Consider the following 26,316-nt stretch of genomic DNA (forward strand, 5'->3'; position numbering starts at 1 on the left):
GCTCTAGGACTGCTTCATCAGTACCTTCAGAACTACTTCCTCAATCACTACTAGTCAAAACTAAAATCATGCCTCTGACTTTCAGCATTTCTTTCAGAACAGCATTTCAGAACAACAGCCTGGATAATTTCACCTTCTGATGTGCTGAAGCACTGAGGTGATGGCAGATGCAAGGAAGCTTTGTATACACAGAAATAGGCATGGGTTTCCATTCCAGCACCACAGTATAAACAACCATTACAATCTCTGTACCATTTCAGCTTCTTCCCATCCTTTCTATATAGTACTTTTTATACTAAAAAATTCCTGGCAACAGCTATATGCTGTGAAAGCTCTGTGATAACAGCCATCTAGAACTCACAGCACTTGTGAAACTACAGCTTTAGGAGTTACCTATCTTGCAAGGGTTTTATAACGCATTTAATTTATCTTACTGAATAAAAACTAGCAAGTGATTGATCATGGTCTATAAAGATTACTGCAAGAGAAGATGGATTACTGGACTAATTAAAAAATAGAACAGGATCCAAGAACTTTTAACTGACATTTGAAAAGAAAAAGGTTCCTTGGATATGGTAAATCACTAAGATGGTAAGTTTTTTCAGATAGCCATTAATGTTAAGTTCTTGTGAGGGTATTCCCAGAATGAGTAAACTTTACCACTGAACATCCCATCCGTGCAAGGAAGCATTGCTGGAAGATTTCCCTAAAGCACCTCAGGACCCAGAGACACATTCCAAACAGTCACAAAACATTCCATGCTGCAACTCTGCAAGAACACAGAGGTATCTACACAGACAGAAATTTCAGATTAGTCATTGCTCCTTACAATGAACTGCTGTTTTCAGAATCTAAAGGTAGCCTATGAAATACAGAAAAATATTGTGAACTGTGCAAACCAGTTTGGAATAATATACTCTTCAGTACCAAATGAATTTTAGGCACTTCAAATAATTGTGTTTTCTGTCTCAATACTGTTGTAATATTCAGCAAATCCTTCTTACGCTGCTTGATATACAATCTTTGTCTAAATGTATTACATAAATGGAACATTAATTTATATAGTAAAGATAACAGCTGGTACAGTCACCACTGACCTGGTGCTGACCCAGCTCTTCTCAATCAGACATTTTGATATCATTAATGTACACTTGTTCACAACTTAACAAACAAGAAAAAGAAGGTCAAAGTGACTTCTTAGTTAGGTGCAATAACACCATGTTCAAAACCCACATTTTATTATTCCTTCAGTTACATTTTTATTCAATAAATACCTAGTTTCCATGGAATACATCATGCTAAGTCTTAGATGAGCAGCACAGAGAAGTTGGAACTAAACCCATAGGAACATCACACTAAAAGAAATGAGCGTTGGGCCACTGGATGCAATATTTTGCAACATTTACATTACACAGAAGTTTGAAACAGTGATCTCTAGGTAAATGCAAAAGTTTTTGTTTGTTTCTTCGTTTGGTTTTTTTTACAAAGTACAGACTTCTTTCACTTGCTATACACAAAGGTGTCTGCCTTCAAAGTTGGGCAAACTTACATTTCTGAAGTTATCTTCAGAGGATGGTCATGACAAAAGCCATTTTTTCATTTTTCAGTTCTTAAACACTCATTTTCAGGAATTAATTTTAAACAGAAAATGTCCAAACATTCAGTTAGATCACCCTGAAATATTTAACCTTTCAACATAATTTTAAGCTCTATGTTAGCTTTTTGTCCACATGGCTGAATATTTTGTCCAAACATTTGGGGAACATCTTTCCAAACTTTGTATTGTTTTCTCTCAGAGCAAACCAAAAGAATATCTGTTGGAAAACATTCAGACTCCTCTCTTTTCATTTCTACATATCAAAAGCAATTGTCTTTTCAAAAGGGAAAATAAATCCAGGTCAGTTTTTCAATGTACATAATCAGACAACTGCAACACAAACTATTTCAGGCCGAACACCTTCTTCCACACAAATATTCAGAAGTGTATCCAGATCATTTGTGGCAAATGTGGGCAGAGAAATATGGTGGTGATTAACCACCAGGCACCTACTATAGAGAGCTTATAGCATGCTTAAATTTGCCTGAAGTAACATTTCTATGGCAAAACAGAAAGGCAGTTTTCAGTGCCTTACTAATTTTACTGAATGATAGACATCAAGTGGGTGTGGAAGGACCTTGTGCATAACATTCTTATAGAAGTGATTTTGGTCTTACAGTAGCTATTAGCAAAAATTAAATTAATGAAATTTTTCCTTTTTTTTTTAAAGTTAGGTAGTTGGAGAAGTTGGAATTGTACATTCTTTTTACACTTCACACCTATTCCATCAGGTTACGCTGTACCTATGGTGAAGGGAGGAGTTAACAAGGAAATCTGAGTCTCTGCAATCCCAGAAATGAAATGTAATCGGCTGACATTCAAGAGTAACAACATATATCAGGAAAGAACAGGTAAAAGGACCAGCTGCTGACATTATTTCCTGAGCCTAAACCTTTTAAGGTGTCATTGAATAGCTGTCTGTGCTTTCAGGTGAAAGAACTACAAGAATTGCTTGGCTGACATCTCTAAATAGTTTAGGAGTTTAACAAAATCCACCACTTCCTCTCAGATGTCAATACAATGCTTTTAAATCTGTACCACAGTGATCAGCAAATGCTTCAACACAGAGCATAACAGATACAAATGGCATTACTTAGAAGGGCATTTTAATGTACATACAAATACTAAAATCTTATGTCAAACTCCCAGCATCATCTGCAGGCAAGAAAATGACAACAGATAAAATCATTTTATGAATCTGATCCAGCTCTACCATACAAGACACATACTAAAAATAACAAGCTTTCTTCCCCTTTCAGGAAAAAAACCCTTTAAATGTACAACTTCAGCAAGCTATCTCATTAATACACAAATCAGATTCTTCTGTGCATGTAGCTTCAAAAATTAAATGAGCAGATGGATTTTAACTGAACTTCTCATTCTCACGAGACATTATTTTCTTTCTCCTTCAACATTTCAGGATGCTCCCCAAAAGATAGGAAAGAGAATGGGACACAAAAGCCATTTCAATTCAGTCTTTGTGCAAGGTATCCTGGAGAAGGTTGCAGTCTTGTGTAAAGTTGCTGTTGAAACATAATGACAATTATTTTAAAATATGTACAAATGTATGACAGCACTTGAGCTTATAGATTTGAGAATTAGTAGAAATGAGATTTGGAAATTACCTGCATGCAAATATTTTTGCTAGCGATATACAGTGTCTTTAAAAAAAACAAAAGAACCAAAATGCTTCCATAGAAAAGTGTTCCATTAATTTTGATTCCAGCTAGGTATGCTTTCTTCTCGTAATAAATAAAAATATTGAACTGAGAGTAACCAAATAGCCTACAATGATTCACAATACTTAAATAACTGGTCAGTAATTGTATTTTTACTAAGTTTCATATCTGCTTGTAGTGTAAAAGCAGCAAGTATCATTCTGCAGATTAGAAACAAGAAGCTGCAGCCAGAGAATGGAATAAAACAAACAGGAATTTTCACCAAGTCTGTATGAAAACATGCATTTAAATGAGATGGATAATTTTATATAGAGCAATGAGATAACTATAGCAATCTCTTTATGATCAAAACATGATTACCTGCTTGAACAATCTACTTTTCTTGATGGAGGGCTTCTATGAAGGCTTCAAGCTTCTCCTGGATTTCCCGAACTTTTTCTGGTGGAAATAAAAAGATCTCTGTTCAAATACCTATTACTATTAAGTACCTGAGGACAGGTACCAAAAGAAAAGAAAACCCCCACAAAAACCATGAACAAAACCATGAAAACACAAACAAAAATTAATGCTGTCATCGATATTACCCTAAGCATTTTGTTTCTCAGTTACAGAGGTTTACAACATTTTTCTGCATCAGGAAAAAGGAAACCCTGTTCTGTTCGAAGAACTCCTACAGAAACATTTTATGATTATCCTGCTAATTTAGTAATTCAAAAATTTCCTGAAGGAATCCAATACTAGAAATGTATTTTAAAACCCTGAAATTTCCATCAGATCATGCACAGCAGAATTACTGTACACTTGTTACACGCAGGGAGCTGTTTGGTTTAAATAATGCCCACTAGCCCCTTTCTTCTTTAATCAATGTCCTCATTCTCCACAGCAAGTGTAACAAACACCACTAATCATTCTAAATACAGTTGAAAGCTCATGCCCTTTCACCCAAGAGAATTTCAGGGAACCACATGTCGGTATTCAAGACACCTCCTCCAAAGGGCACACACAATGTTAAGAATGTTTAAACTTGCATTTTATTTTCTTGCATTTCAGTAGTAACCAGATGGATGTGGGTAGAATCTCATTTTATACAAAAACTAAATCTGGGAGTTTACTTCCTCACCAAAACAAAAATTGACCACAACTATAAATAGTAGGAATGAAAAGGCAAAATAGATTGCAAAAAATCCAGGGGTTTAGGCATTCTTCCACTCTTTTCTCAATTCCATACAACATTTGTCATCATATAACCTATTTGATTTATTAAATTGCTTATGAAGCAAGAATTGGAACACAGCTGGAATCCAAACCCTGAGAGATTTCCTGATTCTATCTCACCACATCCTCATTTGAAGCTCCTTCTGTGTGTGATTATAGGCATGAAAAACACACACTTCAGAAATATGAAGGAATGGGGAGAGAGCAATAGGACAGACGAAAATAAGTTACATGAGCATAAACACAGACAAATATTTTTTTCCAAGCTAAAAATACTATTGGATTAAAGCCTTATGTTCCCTTGTCTGAGATACAGGGTTTGAGCTTTTTAAAAAAAAAAAATTTTTCTTCTCTTTATCAATACCACATGTTATCAACTTTGCTGAGCTGAAGTAACAGCAAAACCAAAAGAAAGATAAACCAATCAGCTTTAAATGGGATATGTAAGAAAAAGTAGAACATAATGACCTGTAAAGAGAACACTAATTTAGGTACGGGAACTGAAAGTTTGATCTAACAAAATGACAACCCCACAAACAAACAGGAAACCCAAACATACACATAAAATCCATTTTAGAGTCATAGTAATAATAATAACAACAACGTAACAAACCCCTTCAGTCCTGTTCTAACAGAAGTAGAGAATTTCAGTGAGCATTTGAAATAAAGTATGGAAAACAGCCTGCATGAGTATGAAGAAACCTCAAACTTCTCTCTTTATCTTGCAACTCTGAGGTGATGAAGGGTAAGCCTCTGACACTTTCAACACTTCAGCGTGCCCTCCCCAGTGGTGCTTATCTACAAACACAAGTACAGTGAAGCTGAATCATACTCAAGTCCTAGAGAAAACACCAAAGAAGCTTATTAAATTTCAGCTGATTTTTTTTTCTCTTAAGGTACTTTGATATAAAATGAAGATTACAGTCAGTGTGACGGCAAAAGCTGTACCTTGGCAATTAAGAAACAGCATTAGCTGATTTTTACCAGGTTAAAAAAAAAAAAAGAATTCTGATTCAATTCAGCAGAACCTTTGAAAGCCATCAGTGAAAAAAAAGGGTAGTCCTATGATCACTTCTCCTTACTGAGCACATTCAAAGTGTTTCCACTACTATATTTTTAAATAAAAAAAAGAATATGCATTACATGCCAGTATATAAACCTCTAGTTTATAGAAAATATTATCTCTATGACATTAATTCAGGCAACTTAATTAACTTAATTAGCTCAGCTTCCAATACTGTTGCTCTATTAATGTTTACAAAACCAGCCTTTGAAATAACATTCTACTATTTTGGACAGAAATAACTTATTTTTTGACCACACTATGCTGCATGGTGCTTTGACCAAACTGGAAGGTGCCCCAACCATGGTAGGGAAGTTGGAACGAGATGATCTTTACTGTCCCAACCCCAAATATTCTATAATGATTCTGGGTTTACAAATTATTAATCCTGGACCTGCTCTCCAAAATGAACAGCAGCTGCCTGTGATAACTGGGAATGAGATCTCACGACTTAGAAGACCTCTTTATGTTGTGCTTTCAGTGGTTTTCTGTGGCACTTTTTTTCCCAATTGCAACATGTTTTCCCAAGTGTGTTCTTTGTATTGATCAAGCCATTAGACCCAGTGAAAGCAGGCAGATTTAGCAGGATTAAATGCAAGTATTTTCCTTTCTCAACCTCTTGCTAATGAAATATTCCAGCTCTGAAAATTAATAGCATCAGCAAAACCCTGTAATTATTATTTCACCCTTAAAAAAAGGTCTGTGCCAACAAATCTATTCTAATTTTCTGATTAAGGCATATTAAAATAACAGGATAGCAAATATGTATTCCACCAGAATATACTGAATCAGCTGTGTTTGCTCAGAGAGCATGTATACTAAAATTGACTGCATACTATGACCACTTTATTAGTTTTTATACTTGGACTGAATTGAAATGATTACTAACTGTAGTAATTATGAGGTCTTGAGGTAATTTAATACTTTGAAATAATATGCTGGCTATTCTTAGAAAAGAACAGCTACAATGAGTGCCAAATAGCTGCAATTATTCATGCTATGCCCTGTATTTTTAGCCATGGTAAAGCCTTTTGCAGCAGCAGATCCCAGGCAACCTGTAACACTCTTCTGCAAGTCCATTCTGTAACTCAGAGAAGCAGTCTGTTGCCCTGGTTCACTTTTGAAATAGGTTGAGGGCAGAGTTATGCATTTACACAACCCTCATCTTAATAAACTAGTAAATATAAGTGCTTGGATAGAATTCTAACAGAGGAGTGCAAGTGCAGGCCCTGCAGTTCTGGGGTAACTGTCTACAGTTTCATCAGCACCATGTGACTTTTTATGTGGAACAACTATTCATTCCCACAATTCAAGAATCAGACTTTACCCAACTTTAGGCAAAGTGAAATGCACAAGCTCTCTACCCACAGCTGTAGGGTTTTGACTGACACTTAGATAAAGCTATTAGTCATTTACACTTGTAAATTACAGTACATTCTGTTTTGAGGGAAGTTGATCAGCATGCCAAACACAGAAAAGCATCTGCATTTCAGGTAAGAATACTTATTGCAGAAGTAAATTTAGGGGTAGACTTAGAGACCTGCTGCTCTATGTCTTGTGATACTGTTTTTCCAAGGGTAAGTAAACTACAGATTAAAAGCATTCAGCTTGCTAGCAAATTAGTTCTGTAACTGGTTGAACTACCCAAGCTCTTTTACACAATGCTCCCATGTCACAAAAGGGACTTTAACAAAAGTGCTACACTTATTACAAGGTACTGTGTTAGTTTTAATACACACATTGCTTACACTGGATTCTAGAAAGACGATGTGCTCTTTGCTAACTCTAATGCAGACCTGAAGTTACACATAAGCAATTCTTCCACCACCTGTTAAACACTGATCAAAAATCAAATTAAATCAATGAAGAATAACAGTAACTAAACCCTTGTTTCCATCTTAGAACAGTAAAATTCACAGGCCTAGGCACCATGAATGGTTATTCTATTTCCCATTTATCCCATGTTTACCTAAAAGATAAGCTGGTTCATACATCAACTCATTATGCCTCTTGATCTGGTCATGAATATTCCCATAATCCTCCCTCCATATCCCATAAAACTTCACTGACAGAATGAGGAAATTCTTTATTCAGATGTCTTGAGATCCTCATTCATGCTCAGTCTCTCCTTATCTCCATATGAAATGATATTGCTACCTGCTCATTTTCTTTTCATTAATCCTGTGATCCCAAATCTAAAAGGCTCAAAACCAGACTAATTGAACTGTAATGAGGGTTTGGAATACACCGTGAATGCAGAAAGACACAGGCACAGACAGAGTTTGCTTTTCCTGCTATCATGACCTGACCAGAAGGGAACCCCCTTGAAATATTCAGTCTTACAAGGAAGGTTTGCTTTCTGATTGCTGCCTGAGACACCCAAGCTTAGCTAGCTAGCAATAAACAGTGCTAAAATGAATCAGCTGAAACAAGTTATCAAGCAAATCTCCTGATGTAAGGCCAAATAATCCCAAATAAGAAACACAAATTACAAAAGCAAAGTATATTACCGATTTATTTCAAACACACTCCTACAGGCAAGAAAAGGTTTTCTTGTATTTTCCAGCTGTGTTAATTGGTTTACTAAGACATGTGGCCTCTGTCCACAAAACCTGTCTTGCTTATGGTTCTGAAGATAAATTTATTTTGAGACATTTAAATACATACTCATCTGTAAAGAACCAATCAATAATTTTAGCACAGAATTTAAAAAATGTTCACATCTGTCTGTGCCGGAGTACATGAGTACTTTGGGCAAATCAAAAAGCTTTCCCTTCCCAATTCCAAATGTGCACATATGATATCAAATTTCAACTGCAGCAACAAAACAAATTCTAAGATCTTTCTGGACACAAATCCATTTTTATTTTGTAGTTTGATGAAACCTACAGTATGAAATGACCACAAAAATGTGTTAGTATCTTATAATAAATCCTCCTGTTCTACATTAATGTGATTTCTATCTCCAGCTCATGTTTACATGGCTTTGATATTTGAAAACTCATGGTTGTTGCTCCTTTTGCCCTGGATTGTGTTTAGACGTGGGAGTTCTCCCCTTCCCTTTTTTTTTTTTTCATCTTCCTTCCTTTCTTAATCCCTTCCTTGCCTATAAACATTCTCACTGCTTGCTGTGCTACTTCTATGTTATGGTTAGTTAACCACAGAGGCAGAAATTCGGAATTTACTGCTGTGAATGCAACATCTTTCCTCTAGTAAAAAGGAAAGCCCTGTCAGTCAGAATTCATCACAATGCCCAAAAAAACACCATTAAAACTAGAGATGTCAATCCAAAGTTTTCTATAGAAAGCTGATTTTTACCTTAGGGCTATCTAAAACACAAACTCCATAGTTGTATAAACCCTTATGAACAGTCAGGTGGAGAAGGGGGGAGGGAGGAATCATCTCTTTGGAGTTCAGCCTTTTGTGCCACATTCCTTGATTTTCTAAGGGCCATGTGCAAGCTTTAGTTCTTGTTAAAATGGTATGAGACAGCACACTCCCAGGCACTCCAAATAATGCCTCAGAAAGCAGACTTCCCAGGCACAGCTACCTGCAGCAACATGCTTACTCCTGCTTCGTGCAAACACAGCCATAATTCCCTGATCACTGCAAGGTCATGTCCTGCTGAATTTTAGAAAATCCTTTGAAACTACCTATCACATATTTTGCCAGTTTCCTCTTGTTCAAATACCATATTTTCCTCTGGATAAGACTGAGAGGAAAGCTAAAGTTTTAAGGGGGAAGAAGGAAAAAAAAGGCAAAACCACCCAGGCTGCCCTTAAAGAGACAGAACATAATTTGTCAGCTGCAAAGACAGATTTATAAGTAGAGGGCCCCCTCTGTTCCTTTAAGGCTGCAAAACAGATGGGAAGTGAATGGACAGTCAAAGGGTCAAGAAAACACATGGGAGGTGCTGCTTGTATGCTGTATGTATGTTCCCAGCAAAAGAAAGAGGTCAAGATTGTAACTGCATGGCTGGGTGCTGGAAAGGTCTTTTCTTTAAGCTGTTACAAAGACAAATGCTGTTCTTCATCCTGCTGTCAAACCGCTATAAATATTGTTTGTCAAGAGAGTTTCAGCAGCTAAAAGTTTTTTTTTAAAAAGGCTGAGCAGAAGGATGAATTATGTGAATGATTCTTAAACAATTAGCTCATTAGTGTAATAAAAGCACTGCAGAATCCTGAAAAGTTTAAATGGAATTTATAATAGTTCATATAGTAAATCCATGAATCATTAAGAATATACAACCTTTAAAATGCAAGCTTGCAGAATGTAGCTGGCATGGTCATTAGTTACCAGTAGTTAGACTGAATGAAGATGCCAACTGATGCTACATGGTAGTACCTGTCCTTTAATGTTATGTTTTTTATATGTGTTGCAATCTATCAGGATATCTGAATTTGCATCCAGTTTGATCTCCTTTTGCATGGCCATAACAGGAGAAAAACATCAAGGAGCCTGTTTCCTACAAAGATACGGTTTTGTTTTCCCTCTTGTAGGCAAATCCACCTCTTAAAGCAGGATCCCCTCCAAACTGTATATTTAGCCTGATTTAAAAATATAATAAAAGCAAGAAAAAAAAAATCTTAGAAAAAAACCCCAAGTCACAGCTGCCATCACTGAAGTTACTTTGTTGCAAGTATTACTATCACATGAATTATTAATCCCTTCATAGCACACCTGAACAAAGCTGTCAGCTGCCTGTATGAAAGAGCATTACCTTTATTTCACACTAAAGATAACGAGGCAGCAACAGAAGCAGCTTGTCTGAAAACATTTCAGCTATTTTTGCAAGCTACTGAGCACTGCAACAGTATTTTAGCATTACTAACAATGATCTTCAGTCCCAGAAATGGGAACTGTGTATTGTGCTGTTGAAATAGTAGATTAATAATCAATGGTCTTGATCTATACCTGCTCCAGATTCACTGGCCAGAGCTCTCAGTTTAACAAAACAGTTTTGGCCACATGTTTTCCCCCTCTTTGGTGGAACAGAACAGAAGCTGGCTGAGCTTCTTGCAGCAATCCCTGGGGCTCCTCAGGCTGGTAAGCATGAAATCCTGTCTCTGACAGAGCATTTGAGAACTGAGCCATGGGGCTAAAGCAAAACTGACAATTATGTAGACTACTGACTTCATACAACAGACATTTCCATGAGCTATTCATGCTCATGGAAATCCTGCTTGTCTACAGAAGGAAACAAAATATTACCAAACTGTGATGTGAGGTCACAAACTATTTCTACACTGTCACTGAGGTTAGCCTAATGTACCAGGGAACATTACCCTGTAATAAGTTGCAAGTTTATGAGAGTCACAAGGTCTGCGATATCAAGGTAGGACTTGGGCATCTTTCAGTCCTCTGTCTCCATCTCAGATGTTTTAATTAAAACTGCTCTAATAACTCAGTCTTTCAACAGAACTTAGCTGTGTTGCTTACTGGACAGCTGGAAAGAGCATAGCAGCAGAATGACAAGGCAACCTTATAAAACAATCTCATACTTTGAATCAGACTTATAGATACAGGAAGATTGAACTTCCAAATCAAAACTGTTAAACTAGAATGAATCAGAAGGTGGTGATGCTCATTATTTAGTGTGCAAATAGTGAAAAGCATAGAGGCAAATCAGAAATACTACCCAACGATTCATCCAGTGATGTAACAAAAGGTAAATTTTTCCATATGCAGAAAGGATATACACAGTGATGAACATAAACTACTTATGTAAAGGCTACTGTAACCTTAAGGCTATAAAACTGTAAAGACTGTAACACAGAAAATAAATGGTATATTTTTGGCTGTTTCTTCACCCAAAAGAAAGCATACTCAGTAATTAGTTAGATAATTAAGTAATATGCCATCAGGACTATTTAAGTAAAAGCGTCTCTAGAATATGGCAGAAAATGAAATGGCGATTAGATGAATTTTTAGATCATAACAATGTTTAATAGTCAGAAATTTAAGTCACCTTATCCAAATGGTTCTATTATTTTTTTCTTTGCTATCATTCCTATGGGCAAAGTGGAGTCTACTACAATTGACAATGTGCAATATACATGACACTGACCTCTCCAGCTTTTGGAATGGGAATGTTACATTCCACAGCTCCATACTGCTTTAGAACAAAAGCATATATTGGTCCATTTACAAGTCTGTAATTTATACCAATAGTAAATCTCTCCATGATAAGTAAATCTCTCCATGATAAGTACTTAAATTTTGATTAATAAGTACCCTCACAAGGAACCAGTACTAAAGAGAAAATAGCATCCAATGAGATATTTTGATCCTTGCATCATTCAGAAAATTTTAGGAAAAAAATAAATTCAGCAGACAACACCACAGTGACCCTCTAGTACAAGAGACATGGGTCTAGAGAAAGATTAATAGGCATTAAACATGTCATTATTCATGTAGCAGTTTATCACTATTTTTTAAAGTCAACTTTAAGTGATAGGCTTCTTTTAGTCACTGACAAATGTGGTGAACTTTGTAAGGATCCGTTTTAGGACCTGGACATCAGTGCCTAACTCTTCATCAATAACTAAGAAATCACAGCAGACAGGCTTTGGTCATCTGGGATTCTTAAGTTAAGTAAACCATCACTCCATCACAGGATGTCTGCAAGTGATGTATGCTCTCCCTTGAGGATTACTTCCCTCTGTGAGAAGATGCAGCTTTCTAAAGCACTTTCTGCCATGACACAAAGCAGGAACTACCTTATCTGCACTTTGACACACAGACCATCCTACACATTCTTCTGGTTTTAATTCATTAGTTTCATGCTGCTGCCCCAAAACTCAAGAGAAAAAAAAAAAGAACTTGAACATTTAGCCAGTGTCTTTCACATCAAAATACACTTGCTTGGGTCGATTTCTTAAATTATCTACAGGGAGTTAAAAACATGATAGTCATACAAAAATAATTAATTTACATTCTAACAGGAAGTTTGCAAGGCTACTGTGAGATATTGCTTGGGTTCAAACTTAGGGGAAATCGAATACACGACCATACAGACTGATTCCAAGCACACCGTCCCCCAAGGTCCTCCATCATGGAGCACCAGGACCTCTACAGAGCTCAAAGGGAGCACAGGAATCATGCTGCCACCAGCACACTGGTGACACCAGAATAAGCCTGGACTCGTTAAGAAACAGACAGCCCACACTGTGACTGATTGAGATTTGGGCAGAAACGAATGTGCTCTAAATGACAAACAGCCCCTGATAAGACACAGGCCATACCAGCATCCTCAGGGAAGCTGCTGGCAGGGGACTGTGAAGAGAGCAGCTCCCTGCACATGCTTAACAGAAGTTGGAGATCTGTTTGGGGATTCCAGAGGGAAATGGCTGCTGTGCATCTCTCTGTGTAGAAAGCCACACCATCTTCCTGGTGTAATGTTCTGCCAGCCCAGGATGAGATGAGTGAGTGCTCCTCACTGCTATGACCAGGGGAAAGGAGAATGAGATCAAAACAAGACTGCTGACACCTCTGGAATTGTCTTACAACTACGAAGTAACCAGATTTTTACTTAAGTAGCTTCTAAAACTCCAATATTTAGGCACTGTGGAAAAAATAAGAGCACAAAATAACCCTAATTAATCAGATTCTAATAAAATTACTCCTCCATTTGCATTTCCTAAGACGCTTTCCTCTTTCCTCTATCTGTCTCTGGGCAGCAAGGGTAACATTTGGGCACTACCTTCAAATATCTTGAGAATGATACCATTTTTCTGTATCTTGTAAACAATGAAAACCACACTGGTTCTGATTTAAGAACTACTAACCACTGTCCTTTGAGCTGTTTTGTCTGCTTCTAGTTTCTACAGGAAAACTACCTATGATCTGCTTATTTGAGAGATCTTTCCCCCTACAGTTGAACTTTGCCCCTATGAAACACTGTGACCTTTTTAAAAAAAGTTAAAGCTCATAATAGAGCAAATGGAAGCAAAGGCTTTAGAAAGCCAAGTCAAAGCCTGATTTTAAGGAGCACATGTAATCAACAATGTCATGAAGGATGGAGGTCAAATCAAAACACGATTGGCAGTCATCTGAAGGAACTAAAATTTAATTAGGCTACAGTAATGACCACAGTATAGGATTACTTTCACATAACATTTTTGTTCTACAGCTAACAGCAATGAAAGAAAAAATGTAACCATGGAGCAATTAATTATATGCAAAGTACTCTTCACAGACTTTATCCCCAACTTTGAATAAATGCATAACAAAAAAGGGGACTCACTTGGATTAAAAACAGTTTGTTACACAGAACAGACACAACAAAACCCACTCAGCTTAGCCAAATCACAGGAACTTCAGGCCTTGAGTCAGCAACGTGCATATGGAAGTGCCAGCCTTAGCTTTCTAACTCCATTAAAATGGCAAGTTTATTATACGACTATATGATATTAAATCATTCATGCTCCAAGTTGGCAAATGGCTTACATTCAACAAGAGAAAAAGTAAATAAAAAATTTAATGCTGTGACTGCAAAGCAATGACTTTAGATATAAAACTTGAAAGTATTTCACTGTAACTCTGGTTTGCTTAGTTTTTATATGTTTTAGTCTTTACAAGAAAATAATTAAGTTCTGCAAACTATTAAATTTCATAGCTTACAAACGTATGACAGAATTGAAACAAATGGCCCTAAGCTGTATTTTCTTCATGTGAGGGCTTACTACTCAAATGTTTCAAAAAGCTTTTGTTCAGAACAAAGTCTCAGCTAGCCCACGACACCTGTACAGGTGTCAACATTACTGACAAATGAACTTGGAGGCTGTTCCATTCAAATTCATTCCTAGCAATTTCAGAATCAAGTTTCCACAGGCATTCCCACTCCTGCCAATGACCCTCCCAAGCACATGGTTTTACTTATAATTTGGTGAAGAACTGGGTTTTCTTTTCCAGCTTGTGAGGACACGGGATACTGGATGAGTAGTATGCTGACCTAGGAAAGATGCTTTGTATGTACTATATTTTGTTTAACCTGTGGCTTTGCAACATTCATAGTTTTGCTGTCCAAAAGGACTAAAAGGAGAAGAAATAAAAGAAGATAGGACATATGTGTTTCGTTTGAGTCTGTGAGATTTCAACTCTAGTGAAGTGAATGGCACAGCTCCTGCTGCCTGCCTGAAGCATGGATTCACCTGAAGCATTCAACATCTATGTGCACCACCTAGCAGGCTTTAGGTGCTACTGCAATAGGGAGAGATGGCACTTAGCTGTAGGGTAAGACACTGGAAGATCCACTTCCTTTCTGAAATGATTAAAGGATTCAAATCCTAACAGTCTTTTCTTAATAAAGCTTACTAAACTAGTACTTTCCATGCAGTTCCTAACGAGAAAAGTGCAGCTGAGAAAAAAAAAATGACCGTCCTTTACAATCTTCATAAATTACATCTCACACAAACAAACCAGAAAACCCCGAGGGGAAGTGGAGAACAGGGACAGGCAAGCGCATCTTCCTGCCGGCGGCGGGAGGGGAGCCCCGGGAGGGGAGCCCCGGGAGGGGAGCCCCGGGAGGGGAGCCCCCGGGAGGGGAGCCCCCGGGAGGGGAGCCCCCGGGAGGGGAGCCCCGCGCTCCCTCCGCGGCCGCCCAGCGCCACCGCGCGCTCCGCACCGGCACTGCCGGAGCTCGCCCCGGCGGCTCCGGCCCCGCGGGGAAACACAGCACGGCCGGCACAGAGACATCCTGCAATCAGTGAGCTACAACTCCCAAGTTCTTGTGTGAAAAGTAACAGCCATGATATTTTCCTTTTCTTGTCATGTTTTAAAACTGTAGGTACAGTTGAGATATGTTTATTGGTTTTTTATTATGAGGATTCATAAACAAAAGTAATTTGCTATCTGTCTCTTACATGGCAAAAGAGGAATTACTGTAAAAAAACCAGAATAAAACCCAGAAAGCATCATAACACAGGTGTATAAATCCATAACGTAGACACATTTCAAATATTTTGTGCAAGGTCTGCTCTTTCACCTCAAAAAGGGTTTAGTGGAACTAAGAAAGAGGAGAAGAGTGGCAAGGCTGATTGAAGCCAGGAAAAATGTCCATGCAAAGAGCAGCTACACCATGAGAACTTTTCAAGTCAGAAAAAAGAACATCAAGTGCAGGTAGCATACATGTCTGTGAAGTCATGAATGGCAAAAAAATGAAAAGAAAAAGATTACTGAATGTTTTTCACAGTGCAAGAATTAAGGAGAACCAAATGAAACTGGCAGGTGGCTCAGAAACAAACAAAAGGAAGTACTTTTTCTCACAATGTGTAGTTGAACCCTGGAACTAATTGCCACAGGATGTTGCAGATGCCAAAGTTTACATGAGTTCAAAAAGCAATTAGAGAAATTCACAGGAGGAAAAAAAAAACCTCCATGAATGCCTATTAATCACAAAGATATTACCTCAGGATTAGGAAATCTTGGAACCACAGACAGGGCTGCTGTGAGAGCACAACAGGCAAGTACTACTGTACGCTTATGCTGTTCCCACGCCTGCTCACTGCCAGGCCCAGGACTCTGGGATACATCAACCACAGGTGTATCTTTCAGTACAAGCATTCTTATAGAGTGATTGCATTTCAGGACATTTTTGAATTCAATTCTCCCAATTCAGCTATTCATACTTTCCTTTGCCCCTTTTTGCACCTCATGATCCTTTCTTCCCAAAGGACTCTAATCCTAGGGCTTCTTTATTTCCATAAACTTAGTAACCATTCACTGGTACAAGCATCATAACAATATTTATGTTAAGGAGTACATTTATGTTACATTTAAAGCATATTTTTGAAGAAAGGCATCCTTCAGTATATAAAAAATTAACAATTTATTTCAGATCTGTTTACACTCTTTAAAATACCTAGAATAAAACCTGAGATATGAACAGTGACAAGCAGCAAGATTCAGGGCATAAATGTCATATAAGGAATATTCTTATATAGGACTAAAGTACCAGTTAAGGTTGTAGAACACAGACAACAAAACCTGCTCAACTAAGTTTTGAGTCCTATGTGAGCTCTCATCATGAGTCTTGGTCACCCATGTGAGTAATAGCCATTAACCAGTATCCTGAATAAACAATAAAACACTTTCAGTGCATCAGCACTAAAAGACTGATAAAGCAACAGTGAGACAGTGTTCCCATATAATCAACATCAAGAGGAGTCATCCCAACCCGAGGTATATAAATAATTTACATTTGCAAGTAGAGTTTCTAATCAGGAAGTGAATCCCAGCCCCATATTTACAAATTCAGACTGGAAATTAGAAGTCTATTTGTAACCACCAGAAGAATGACATCCTGGAACATGTTTTCAGTGTCAATAGTGAGCCCCAACAAGTAACTGATTTGAAGACAGAGCTCAAGATATTCCAATCAGCTGGGTTATATAAACACAGCTGCATGGAACAGAGAGACTGGATTTTGTGATTCAGGAGATCACTGCCCTTCCTAATTAAAATACCAAAATACTTTATGAAGTCAGGATTTTTTTTCCTTTAGGAGAGTCCTGAACTTTACTAAGTGCTACTAGAATGAAATTACAGCCATCTGAGAGTTCAATGCTCATGCCATCAAAATCTATCTCAGGGGTATAAAAAAAATCCTTTGCACCATAGAAAAGCATTCTATTCACCAAGGGAAATGCAAAGAACCCCCCTTTTCCAGTCATACTCCCATAAAAATCACTTAGCAATAAAAGCATGCAGAAAGAACACAGCTGATCTGAGTACAGAGCTAAGCAGTGGTAGTTAAAACCTTCCCACAGGTACAATAAAGCAGAACGTGTCATCATACATTGTTTTGCACTGAGTAACAATTATTTCTTTAGAATAATGTGTGGGGGATCTGTGACCTCCTGAATTTAAAGAAATACAGTGCAGTGACATGTTTTTGCTACACAGTAATTTATGAAATGCAAACTACACACTTCAGGCATTTATACCAGCATACTGACACCTCAGGTTATGAACACACACAGGCTGCTCCTACAGGTCTAGTCTTAGTTTACAAAATAATGACCTCAGCTGCCACTGCTTTGAAATAGGAGCCTATTACTGAGGCTGGGGAAAAGCAAAGTTGACAATACAAAAATTCTAATTCAATTTCAGGGCAAAATAAAGGCACGTTAATTTAAACATCATGGGCATGTTACAGTTTTCAAATTTTGTTTTAAAACACTGAAAGCTTGAGGATAAATCAAAACTGCCAAGGTTCCCTCTATACCAGTGTCTGCGCAAGAAGAAAGCCCAAAAAATCAGCATCCAGCATCAAAGCAATAAAGCAAGCAGCACTGCTTGAAATAGAGAACTTCCTCCATTTTTCCTTCAAAGAGTCTGCATCCTACTATGTAGCTACCACTCGTTTTACCTCAACATACATAGAGAGGAGGAAACCCTCTTATGCTGTAAAACACATTCTACCTACTCTGAAAGACTGTTTACATAAAGGTTGATACAGGATTTCAAAAGCCACACAGGATGTTTGGAAAAATGATGTACTATCATGAAAATTATACAGTCACAGCACCTGTTTCAGAGATCAGTCAAGAAAACCTAGGCAATTTGCCCTAGACCACCAAAACTCCTATTCACAATTCCAAAATATTACATTTTCTAAAGGAAAACAAACACAATTCACTGGGATTTCAGTACCAATACTTCCAATAAGTATTTTCAGTGTAGCCAAACCAGCACTATTAAAAAGAAATACTTAGATTTTGAGTTTATTTTAAACAAAACATTTCCTTTATATTACATTTTGGATGTAAAATATGAAAAATATGATTCCTACTTAGGTAACTAACAGCTATTGAAGACTTCTCTGTCCTACTGAACCCCAGATATAAGAACTTTCCTAATTACTTTGCTAATTGAAAAAAAAAAAAAAAACCACTGATCCCAATACTCATTTATTCTGAATTAAATATCTCAAGTCATATTTTAAGACAAAAATTAGTCTCTACATCAAACACAAAATAGAGATCTAAGAAGAATGGTCACCTGTGATGTGAAAATGCAGGTATTTATGTAACTACAGGAACTTCATTTATCACTAGGTTTTTTTTCTTTTCCCTTTTGCACAGCACTGTTTTTTCCCCTCCCAGACCTGGTGCACAGCTGGTGTTTAAGTGAAAGTCTCACAGAATGGCAGAATGCTGCCAAAAAAACAATGGTATGTGTGCAAGACAAAGTCTATCAGCTAAAAGTCAGTCTAAACCCAACTGGGTGTGCAGGCAGACAACAGGAGACAACCTCAACCTGGACTGTCACCTTAAAAACTTTTACTATTTAAAATTTTATTATATTAATCATAAAACCCTCATAGTTTTTGAGTTACCCAGAGCATTAAACTACTGTAATCCCTCTGGAAGAGGAATCTCCCTTTAAATATTACTGTTTTAGCTACATTTTTTCAATATATTTATATAAGTGAAGTTTCATCAAGTGTAAGTTATACTATCACACTACACTACCTATGTTCACTATAGAATCAGTAAAATCTGACCATATTTAAGAAAAAATCTGTATGATATTAAATAAATGCCAGCACATAAACAACCCATATCACACTGAATATTCTCAAGAACAGCAGCAGAATTTACTTCATTTCAAGCTCATTCCAAAACACTGTAGAGTGGGTACTCACTGAGATCTTCTGCCAGCTGGACTCTCTTGCCAGTTAGGAGCTTCACCTTCTTTTCATTGTCTTCAGCAAAATCTTCAAGCACTTCCTTTACATTCTTCTCCAAGCGCCTTACTGTAAAAGAGCAAAACAACAAAGCAACCAAAAAAAAGTGAGTGGGAATACTTTTGCAACTCCAATGACCTAAGGACACAACTTTGGGAAGGTCTTTTGGAGATACAATATATATTACCACACTTATTAATCTGATAGGAGAAAAAGCAAACTTCTGAACACAGAAGCCCTTTCTTTGGGTCATTAAGAATGGAAATTCTTTGAGAAAGATTTTTAAATTTCAAAGGGTATTTCCCCTCTAAGCAAAATTATTACTGGATGACTTTTTTGGAAGGAGATAATTTTTTGTTTCAAGCCCTTCAACTGAGTGAGCCTTACCTTCAGTGTTGGTGAGCTGCTGCCTCAGGGTATTTGCTGTAATGGCCAGCATTCGCTGTATTCGCCAGAAGAGGACGATGTCATTACATTCAAGCTGGAATGACAGAACTTGTGGGGTCAGACCCCTGATGTCCAGTGAACATCCTACACACAACAAGAATCTCTTGACATTTTTAGCAGCAACTATAACCTCATGTATATATATCTAGACCTTGCACAAAAATCCCACAGAATTACTGTGGGTAGTAGGTAACAAGGAAGCACATTAAAAATACTTCACAAGAACCACATCAGCCTTATTTAATGCACTCCATCACCTTTATGTCTGCTATTTTCAACAGAAAGAGCTGTATCATGGGAAACCATGAAAAAACAATTTGCACACACTTTATGCAGGCTGGGTAGTGTAACCTAATGCTCACTGGCACACCACTGCTGGTAGCAAATATGCTGAGAGACAGCAGCTGAGCTCCAGGCTGTGCCTCCCTGCATGACAAATGCTACTGAAGACAGGGCCAGGCCAAGGGCTGTCTTTGTTAACAACAGAAGAGACAGTTTCTACACCTGCAGGAGGGAGCATTAAGTTCACATAAGGGCACCTTAGAAAAGACAGCAACATGATTAGGAGTTTAAGTGTCATGAAGAGGCAGCTCTCCATATTGTGATCTCCTTCGCTCTTGTCTCTTACAGACAAAGATGTTTCTAAAGTTACAAAGATTTCTGGCTTCATGGCTCATTAAGAGAAAAAGGTGAGGAGCTCTACCTTTCCAGCAATTTCTCTTTGATTTAAAATATAATGGTAAGAAAATAGTGTATTCTTTGAGTGATTTGATCCATACTGTCCTTTATTGCACAAGCTTGGGTTCACAAAACTAGGAAAGTTATTTATAAAGACCTGTTTGGAAACTTCATAGCTGTTCATTTTTTTTTCCCCATTGATCACACATGCTTTGAAGCATTAACTATAAACATTTACTGACCATAGTTTTCCTGTAAATCCATAGGGATGTTTTCTAAATTTTTTTGTATAAGTAAAACATATAACTATCAACGGAAAAGCAGGACAAATGGCTATCAAAAACATAACAGCTGTACACTACTGGTTTTAACCACGCATTTTCAATGCACATGGATTAGAAACAGATGCTTAGGTCATGGCTGATACCTAGTGGTCATTTTACATAATTACCACCAGGATGGCATTTTATTCATTACAAGCCTTATGTAAAACGCATCTGAGATCACCAGCTATCTGGTCAGGCTACTTTGAAGTACTTTTAGATTCTTTTTTCAACTGAAATAGAAATATTAAGGCAAAACACCAGTGTAGATGAAGAACATCTGTTCTTTAATTTACCTCTGAGTCCACAAAATGCCTCTGATAATAATAGAAGCCTCTTCGACATAGATTGCAGTGGTTCAAAGCAGACTTCAGGAAATATCTTCTATAAATTTGGTGCCATGTGTCTTTAATCTAGGAAAAGAGTATTTAAATTTGACTAAATAAATAAATACATACACTAACTATCGTGCTTAGATTAATGATTGCATTTAATTTTAAAATGTAACTCCTAATTCCACTGTACCTATCACGTAACATACATCTAAATATTTCTCAGCAATTTGTCTGCAACTGGGATATGATTAATGTGTTAGTTACACTTGGCAAACACTACAGATGACTTGTCAATTTAAAAACCTACTCTTCCAAGAACATAACTGAATGCTTAGAAGTACTGTTTGTGGCCAAAACACGTTTAAATTATATACTAGAAAACATTCTTTACATTAACACTGATAACACATTTTTGAGTTGTACCCATTAATTTACCAATTAAACCAGATTAAAGCTTAGAGAAATATTTAATGGGTCTTACGTAAACAAACATTTATAACTTTTCTTGATTAGGCTTATTATGTTTCAATTATTCAAAATTAAACATGTGTATCAAGATGCCTTCCTGGAAAACCCATAAAACATAATTAAGAAAATCAGTTGCTTAGCTAGAAAAAACCTCAATTTGCACTCAGCCTCCTCATGCAGAGGATGTGGATCGCTACTACGACCTTTATAAAAAATGTTAAGTGCTGTATAGGAAAGGAGTAGCAGATATTACAACAATTCTTCTTCCTAGAAGTGCATGTATTAATGGTGCAAAGGTAGCCAAAGTTATTGGAGAAAATAAATTACTGCTATAGAAAATCTACATCTATTACTTATTAATGTCTGAATTCTCATTTACTTAAAATCTCACATTTAATTAGATGAGAGGTCCCACTACCCTTAGGGGCTTTTCATTGCAATGAGATATGAAATTTTCCAGAACATTTCAGATGTACAATACAATCCCTTGGGATACTCTAAAAGAATCCTGCCTTTTTCTAAGTATTTTTTTAAAAAAATTCTCTCTCTTCATTGTACCAATGAAATGTAAACTTCACATACAACCACACTGAAAGCTTTAGGATACACAGTATGTTTTTACTGTAACTTGCTCACAAAGGCCTTGATTACATCTGAACAATAATTTCTAACAAGCTTTGTTACAATGTAGGCAAGAAAGTCTGCTCAGCAGATTCTGATTCCAGTCTAAAGGGACAGATGCCAAAGTGCTGCACAGACTTTGTCTGCCAGCCAGCAGAAGTGTGTGAATTGCGTGCAAGCAGTCACTTAGTGATTTGTCTGGAAACATCTGCATTACAAACTCAGTATTCACATGGAGTCTTTTCTTTGGCATCTAGAAAACATTCAGATGTTCACAGGGGGCTTCCATGTGTCTTGTTACAATTCTGCATCTCACCAGACACGGATCCACTGCTACTCCTCTTGCTTCCAGATTCTTTCTGACAGTCGTTACTTCATCATTTGCTAGATAAGCTGGATGATCTTCATTGCACTTGATTAATTTCTCAAGTTCATTTTTTGTTTCATTACGAATATTCTAGGATAGGAATGATTAGTTGGAATTTATTATTAGTGACACAGAGATCATCAGCACCTCCTCAATAAACACTCTATTTGCTTAATAAGCAAGGGCAGAAAAAACCTCTGACACTATTAACTTAGTTTTAAGTTACTTCAAAAAGAATTTGCGCAAAGACACATCAAATCTAGCATTTTTAATGGATAATTCACTGTCAATTTAATTTTTTTCCCTTTTCATTATACACAGAAATGCAGAACAAGAATAGAAGGGTGGGAAAAAATCATTGGTGTTAGCCCACTTTCCCCTGGATGAATATCTGCTAGCAGGTTTCACATTCATCTACGACTTGTGACACTGATTAAAATTGTAATTTTTGACTATTAGCTAGCAGGAACTCTCCATGGGTTCATACCTTTAAGCTGCTGTTCATAAAAGTCAACTAATATAGGCTGAAGTCACTACCATGCTCCAATAGCTGGCTGCATATAGCTGACTGTAAAACTCCTTTCTCCAAAACAATTACTTCCTACTCTATCCTTTTAAATTCTGCTTACTTCTTTAAAGTATGAATCAGTTTGAGAAACATCTAGGAAAAGTAATATAAAAAGCCTATCATCTCTGGGCATTGAACAAAAGGTGCAATTAAAATTCAAAGGAAATTTCCAAAAGCTATGAGCAAATGAGAGGAGATGTTATGATGAATAGGGCCAATCAGAAGATACAACTATGATTACAATACAAATGATAATGCTATCACATACTAATTAAATCCAAACAGAGTGTGACAGGAAACTATCTGACTTCTGTTTAGAAGGCAGGCATGAAAAGTATAGAAGAGAACAGCCCAGTTTCCACCTGCTTACATTGATTTCTTTCTACTGCAACAACTTCAATACACAGGTCAATGGCATAATAGCAAAGATGTAATTCAGCTGAAAAATGGAAAACAGTTTACAAGTCACTTTGTAGATGGAGCACGGAAAAGTATACTAAATTCTCCACGCTATTTAAAACAATGACAAGTGAGGTTTTTTTTGTAGTCATCTAAATAGTGTGAAGAGAATTGGTAGTTTTGAAAATTTATTGAGTAATAATCAAGGTTTTCTAGAAGTCGTGAACTGCAAATTCTTTCTAATTTTTTTCCTTTTACCTGTTCTTTGGTGCGGCCTACCCAGTGCCACCATCTTTTTTTCCAGTCTGGACCCACCATATCTTCAATAACAGATTCAGCTGAAAAAGGAGGTATGATATTAACTATCAAACAAAATACATGTAACCAGCCAAATTTAAACTTTCAAAATTAGGTACGTGAACAAGAATGAACATTTAATGTTGAAGAACATAAAATACACCACACTGAGTTAAGTCAGGTGTATTTTACTTCAAGCAATGGTTGATGTATTTTACTAAAATTTAATTACTTCCAACCAGTAGATACTTCAAGAAGTATATAGCTCTACTGAGATCACCCTCCTGGTTCCAAATCATGCATTAAAAAACCCTCAAATCTTACCTTGGCTGCAACTTGCATCAAAACTGATTATGTTAGAAACCATGAAGAGACCAACTATTTTCCCTGAATTTACCCTGTTCTCCTACATGTGCATTTAGATAACTTTTTGACTCTATAGATCTCTACTGCTTCTTATTCAGTTGCCTCATTTTAAGAGCAAGAGCATGAGAGCTTTTGAGGCTGTATTTTGCTAAATATTTCTATCAGTATCAGTACCACAGCAAGCAGTCTCCACTGTGTCAGCTGGGCTGATACGAAGGCTGCCTTTCAGTGAAGTGAGCTAGCTCAAGACTGGCTCAGATTAAAAAGGGAAGGAGAGTGGAATACATGACACCACTCACTGTCTTTGAGCCGACTTTGGAGCGTCTCTTCCATGAAATGAATGGCTGCATCCCACTGCTGCTTGTCAGATATTGACCGATCTTCTAAAGCATTGTGCTGGATCACCCGCTGCAATGCACAATGTCACTTTAGCACACAGCAAATCATTTATTCAGGATTTAGTAAATAACCCATTTCTAGTATTCTTTTCATTTTTTAATGTCTGCTAAAACAGATTCTATTGGGCACGCACAAGAGATTCAAGAGGCACCTTTCAAAGCACTGCCCAAATTATTTTTGTGTTCCTCTAATTATTTTCTACAGCCTGCATAAATAATGGAAAAAATAAAGCAAAATATATGAAATCGCTCTGGATTACAGAATCTATAAAGATGGAAATGAAATTATGTTATTTTATAGGGCTGCACTGAATAGAACAAATAAGCTGATGCCAAACAATTTTCACCAGGCTGCCCATGTGCAGCCAGTGGGTTATGGAGGACATTCATGAACCAACCAAAACAGTTTTATTAGATACTATTTAGGGCAATAACTACTAAAAGATTATAATGAAATGAGAAACATTGAATTAAAACATTATATAGAAAAGGTGAGATGGAAACAACAATAATCATTGTATGATTACAGCGAAATAATGCAAAAATACTGATTATTCAACTCTAATAAAAACATTTCAAGGCAAAAAATCCCACTACATTATACCAGGCTATCCTCTGCTCTCTCATTCCATTTATGTCGCTTAATAGTTTCTTCTTTGACAGCTTGCTTCAGTTTATCAAAGATATCATCGTGCTCTTTTCCTTTTTTTTCTGTCATGAAACGGGAAAATTCTTCTTGCAAAGTCTCCCATGCCACCTGGAAAGTTAGCAAACAATTTCTCCTGAAATGGACCATTACACCACACACCAGCTGATAAAGGACATTTACTATAATTCTTTCAAGTATGAAAATCTGGAGACTTTCCAAAAAAACCACATAAACATACATCACTGACTTTCTTTTGCTGCTTTATCCACTGCTAATAAAAGCAACATTAAACTTTGCTTCACTGTAATTTTAGCAAGCAGAGTTCTGTTAAACTTGCATAAATCTATTAAATGTGAGTACACCTACTTGAGGGGTTTGTTAACCTTGCAAAAATAGGTTTGGCGTTTTTTCTTTAATAGACAAAATTCACCAGAAGAGCAAAATACAATGTTTTTGCTCTGAATGGTTCTGGGATATCAAGTTCTTCCCAGCCTTTTCTGACATGCAAGCTAGTTAAAAGAACTGCAGTTCAGCCATTCAAACATAATCTTACTTCTCTGGAGTTATGCTTTCATTTTACAATTTAATTAAATTTTAATTTTTAAAAATTTAAATAACTAAATTCTCACCTCTACTGCTTTATTAGGCAGTTGCTTGTCAGTCCACTGCTTCAGTTTGATGTCCACAGTGGTGTTAAATGTCCCTGAGTTTGCAGTCTGTGCTGCTGGCAGGTATATATTCTCAATCACATGAGTAGATACCCTTTCCCATAAAGTTTTCTCAAGCATCTCCTCCCTAAAATAAGAATTATTGATGGTTTCCAGTACACAAGTGACTAATAGGTGTGCATTCAACTTGTTAGGAACACAGAAAACAAGATTACAGATCACAGGAACACAACACATTGTCCAAGAAAAACAGTCTCTTACTTATAATTGATAATGCTGTTTTCTAGAACTCTATGTTAAAGGCAAACTTCTCCTAGTAAATTATGGAGAAAAAAAATAAAAGGAAAAAATTACTGTACCAGTGCTTTGGGGTGACCTGAGTCAAACTTATGACTTCATCAAGAATCTCATTCTTTGCTTTCTCAAACAGTTCATTCTGTGCAAAAGGAAATAATAAGATTAAGTGTAGTTTGATCATGTCTCCATAC

General features: G+C 36.9%; 1 protein-coding gene across 4 annotated transcripts in view; it reads right to left on the minus strand.

Annotated features, from left to right (window-relative positions):
* Positions 1-1,221: 1,221 nt before the first annotated feature.
* Positions 1,222-26,316, minus strand: part of OPA1 (OPA1 mitochondrial dynamin like GTPase) — a 48,525-nt gene continuing 23,430 nt past the window's right edge. For all 4 annotated transcript variants that reach the window (XM_059855462.1, XM_059855460.1, XM_059855461.1 and 1 more), the window contains 11 exons: positions 26,188-26,264; positions 25,790-25,955; positions 25,116-25,268; positions 24,413-24,521; positions 23,709-23,788; positions 22,433-22,573; positions 20,989-21,105; positions 19,632-19,725; positions 19,203-19,313; positions 3,637-3,714; positions 1,222-3,120 (listed from right to left, as the gene is read on the minus strand). In XM_059855462.1, the coding sequence (XP_059711445.1) occupies positions 3,650-3,714; positions 19,203-19,313; positions 19,632-19,725; positions 20,989-21,105; positions 22,433-22,573; positions 23,709-23,788; positions 24,413-24,521; positions 25,116-25,268; positions 25,790-25,955; positions 26,188-26,264 (1,113 nt within the window). In that variant the 3' untranslated portion in view covers positions 1,222-3,120; positions 3,637-3,649. The remainder of the gene's footprint in view (positions 3,121-3,636; positions 3,715-19,202; positions 19,314-19,631; positions 19,726-20,988; positions 21,106-22,432; positions 22,574-23,708; positions 23,789-24,412; positions 24,522-25,115; positions 25,269-25,789; positions 25,956-26,187; positions 26,265-26,316) is intronic.

Source organism: Haemorhous mexicanus, chromosome 10, assembly GCF_027477595.1.
Source record: "Haemorhous mexicanus isolate bHaeMex1 chromosome 10, bHaeMex1.pri, whole genome shotgun sequence".
NCBI classification, from domain to species: domain Eukaryota; kingdom Metazoa; phylum Chordata; class Aves; order Passeriformes; family Fringillidae; genus Haemorhous; species Haemorhous mexicanus.